This window comes from Carya illinoinensis, chromosome 7, assembly GCF_018687715.1.
Source record: "Carya illinoinensis cultivar Pawnee chromosome 7, C.illinoinensisPawnee_v1, whole genome shotgun sequence".
NCBI classification, from domain to species: domain Eukaryota; kingdom Viridiplantae; phylum Streptophyta; class Magnoliopsida; order Fagales; family Juglandaceae; genus Carya; species Carya illinoinensis.
In genome coordinates, this window is record NC_056758.1 from 19,328,049 (window position 1) to 19,332,500 (window position 4,452).

The 4,452-nt window shown below is 38.2% G+C and overlaps 1 protein-coding gene across 1 annotated transcript; it reads right to left on the reverse strand.

Annotated features, from left to right (window-relative positions):
• Positions 1 to 289: 289 nt before the first annotated feature.
• On the reverse strand, positions 290 to 2,858 carry LOC122316529 (pentatricopeptide repeat-containing protein At3g02650, mitochondrial). Its single transcript, XM_043133128.1, has one exon. It carries the CDS (start codon positions 2,655 to 2,657, stop codon positions 807 to 809), a length of 1,851 nt encoding a protein of 616 aa, XP_042989062.1. The 5' UTR covers positions 2,658 to 2,858; the 3' UTR covers positions 290 to 806.
• Between the last annotated feature and the right edge of the window lie 1,594 nt (positions 2,859 to 4,452).

Sequence of the window (4,452 nt, forward strand, 5' to 3'; positions counted from 1 at the left end):
CACGCCCTTGGGTGGACCTAATTTTTCTTGCGACAATCTGGTGTCATGCAATATCTGGTGTCATGCAATATTGTTGAATCTCTCTTTTATTGTTTAGATTATTTCGAAAATAGTCGCTTGGTAATAACATTGACTAGTAAAAAGAAACGGTAATTTTATAGGATAAGGTCCAATATTGTCAAAGACTGAAAGGCAAATCTCTGATGAACTACGTAGTTACGGTTTTTATATAATAAAAAAATTCAAGCGTAATTTTACCTGTTTAAAAGGGAAAATGAGTACACTGTAATTGCTTAGTAATTAGGGGATATATTATTGAAATTGCAAATTTGTAGAACCATTACAAATTGCAGTCTGAGGTGGTTTATACAATTTCCACTAATTAAAATCTAGCAGGTCAAGATATCCAGCAAAAGAAAACGAGATTACATTGAAGAATATAAATTAAACAAAACTTGAAATTTGCATAGCGGCATCCACAGCCATTGCTTCTACAACTTGTAGAATGTATATCCCTCACCTGCATGGGAATGCTACCCAAGAGAATGTAATTGAAAAGATACAAAAACTGACCCAAAACAAAGAAGATAGGAAGATAAATGCAGCTTCTGTGTCAATCTGATTGATGTGTAAGAATATATAGGTGATGGCCTTCAAAGACGTCAGCCACAAAGGTTCACTCTTTATTTCACGGCGAAAGTTTTTTTCTTTCTTCCAAAAAAGGAAGCATGCAAAACGTACCTATCAGCATCTTCGTATCAAGTCCACTTCCAACAACCAGCTAACGATTCAGGGCCGCACATTTACTAACCCAGCAACAGCTCCTCCTCTTCCATCTCCTTGACAGCTCTTATGAGACCACCTGTGATCCCATTGAGATGTAATCCCTTCTCTTTCATTTCCTCTAGCAGCTTTTCTGCCGTTTCCCAATCTAAAGCCTTTAGGCAAAGAGATTGAATCAACTTATTATACTCGTCAACATTAGGTTGAACGCCAAAATCCTTCATCTCACCCAACAACTTCAAAGCCTTATTGAACTCTTCAAGTTTACAATACCCACGAATGAGTGTATGGTAAGTCACAGGGCTCAGCTTAGGATGATTCTTTTTTGCCTCTGACAAGACTTTACAAGCCTCCTCCATCTGACCACCATTTGCATAACCACTCAAGATAACAGTGTAAGTGTACACATCAGGTTTTAATCCCCTACTTTCCATCAGCTTCTTAATTTGCATAGCCTCTCCCAAATCGCCAGCCTTGGAATAACCATTGATAACTGAGTTAAAAACTGCATTTCCAGGGGGAGGGCCCTCCACAATCATCTTAGAAAGTAACTGTTTTGCCCCATCGACATCTCTCATCCTACACAAACCACGAATGACAGCAGAGAATGGCTTGATTGCATATTTTCGAGCTTCTCCTGGAAAATCATCCAACATTTCCAAAGCCAATTCCACGGTTTTATCCTCCCTACAGAGTGAACTGATCAAAAAATTAACAGAAGACCGAGGTGGATACTGGTTCTTCTCCTTCGCCAACAAATAAACTGAATGGGCATCCTTAGCCTTTCTCCCCTTACACAACCAAGATATGATCTTGCCAACTTTCTCATTTTCAGGTAAGCTTCCTGCTTCGAGCATCTTCTCACAAATACACAAAGCCCAATCAAAAATTGATCGCCTACACAGTGCTTCAATTGTAAAATAATATGTATCCACATTTGGGGCACACCCAAAACCCCCAAACGAGTTAAACACCTCTATCGCAGCCTTTCCTTTACCCAACTTTGAAAACAACGCTATCAAATCATTGAGAGCCTCCACATTCAATACACCATTCTCCTTCTCACCTATCTCCTTAATTAAATCCCACAAAGCATATGCATCTTTCTTCTTAAGATCACAACATATGCCACGAACAAGTGCATCAACTACACATGACGTTATTTTAAATTCGGGTTTCTGCTTCATACCCCACTTGAAAAACCTAATCATATTCTCACCCAAAACAAGTCGAGTTTCAAGCACTTTCACCACAAATTCCTCATGTAGGGTCAAACACATGCCATCAAGACTCGACTCCAAAGATCCATCAACACTACTCTGTAAAAGAGACAACAGATTCTCCAACTGTTCCACATCAATCTCATAAATCTGACCCTCTCCATCCCCAGAGCCAAAAGTTTCAATCTGGGCATCACCACTTCCCTCCACAGTGGCGAAACTATCCCACTTAGCATCATTCAATTGCTCTGGGTTCCCCAAAACACCATCCCCAGAGGCAAAACTATGCAACTGGGCATCCCTATTATCATCAAACCCCACAGAATCTAGGTCCAAAACTCCATGAATCTCATCAACATCAGGGGCAAGATTCTCCAACCGGGTATCACCATTGTCAGCAAAACCTTCTGAGGACTGTTCCACCTCAGAGAGATGGGAGTCAAAATTAGAGGGGTTCGTTGAGATTTGAGAGAAGAACCTGGGGTTTTGTAGAAGAAGAGATGTACTGGGGGAGACCCTTGTTGAAAAACGAGGAGATTCAGCTTGGGTAAAGGTTTTAGAGAAAGAAGGTACCTTGGGGTTCTGGCTCTTACAGAAGCTCCGTGCTCCTTCCCTTCTGGAAAGAGCAGCTCTTGCCACCACTGACCTCCACATCCTCTCTCTCTCTCTCTCTTTCTCTCAGTGCCTGTACTTGTGAACGTAAGCCAGGACCTTCTCGTGTCCAAAACCCTAAAATGGGTACCGTCACCACTGTGTCGCTAAATGAAACAACACGGGGGCTATCTTCGATTCTGGTATCTGCGTCCCGGTATTAGTCGCAATTTTTTCAGCCTAGGGATGATGCAATTTGGTCCCCATTCTATCCAATTTATTTATTTATTTATTTATCAAATTCTTTTAAGAACAAAAATCAGTAAGAGAAGTGAAAATTCCAAGATTTAAAAATTAAAAAGAAGAAAAATCGATCAAATGGGTGTAAAAATATGGCCCAACTATTATTTTCAAAGGAGAAAAATAGAGATACCTTCAATTTGAATGGCCACCTGGGCTGGTGAGCAACATCCCTGATCTTTAAACAAAAAGATAAAAAAAAAAAAAAAACTTCCAATAATAATAATAGTAATAAAAAGCTTGATACTCATGCAATTTCCTTTTAACTAATTTTTAATTTTTGCATCTGATACTCAATTATTAGTGTTAGCGCGGAATATTTAATGCTTTATAAACAGTAGTATATGGAGTAAAAAGCTTAAAATTAGAATATATGGATCAGTTTGTTTAAAAACCTGCAGACTGTTTTAATATTTAAGTTATAATAGTAGAAAAAACAATCTTGAGGAAAAAATAGTGCTTACACCTAGCATGATATTGTGCGTGTTTTTTTAGCTTTTTTTTATTTTTATAAAAAAAAAAAAAAAGACAAAGAACGATATCTTTATTGAGGATCACAATATTCAATCACTGCAATATTTTTCACTCAAAACAGAATTCAAAATCTGTATAGGATCATCCTCTATCCACACATTCTCTTAAAAAAGAAGAAGTAAAAGCTAATCTTGCAAGCTTATGAGATATGTTGTTAGCTTCTTTATAAGTGAAATTTACACTCCATCTTGAACTTATAGAAAGTAATTTTCTTGTCTCCTCAATCAGGTTTCCATAAGCCCTGAGAACCAACAAGTGGCTTAATGACTTGGAAAGGACCTTTGATATTATTACATGTACAGAGGAGCAAAAAGCCCAGTATTCCAGACACTTATTTCAAGAAGAAGCTGGTATATGGTGGGATATGAATCGATAACTGTTGGCACGTGAATTGGGGGACATCGCTACTCTCATTTGGGAGCGGTTAAAGAGGGAATTTGATAGTTCTTTCTTTCCAGAAATAACCAAACAACAGAAGGCATTGGAATTTGTGAATCTGACGCAAGGTAATATGATGGTAAAATAGTATGTGGCCCTATTTATGGAACTGGGAAGATTTGCCCCTCATTTGATTGGTACAGAGAAAATGCTGGCCAAAAAGTTCCAAGTAGGATTATGTAACTCCCCGGTCTAGGAGGGATCAGAGAGTTAGTTCATGAAGCCTAAACTCATCTCTCATATCACAATTATAAATACTTCAAATTCCAAATAAAACATAAATCCATTTATTCAAACAAAATATATGTGTTCCTCCACCAAGCCACCATAGAAAATACCTCAATAGAATAAACTAAAATCTCCACAGACTCGGACATATTCATAATCCAAATGTGGCGGCCCCAGCCCTCACTTAGGATTTGAAAGTGATTGAGATGCTGGGACATGCAACACAAGGTTACGTACCCCTCATACATGACAGATAATATGCATGCACCTAGATATTGTAGTAGTATGCAATAAACGTTAAGTGGAAATAAATAAAAAGGTAATGAGAAATCTAAGCAATGCTACGACAATTGCAAAA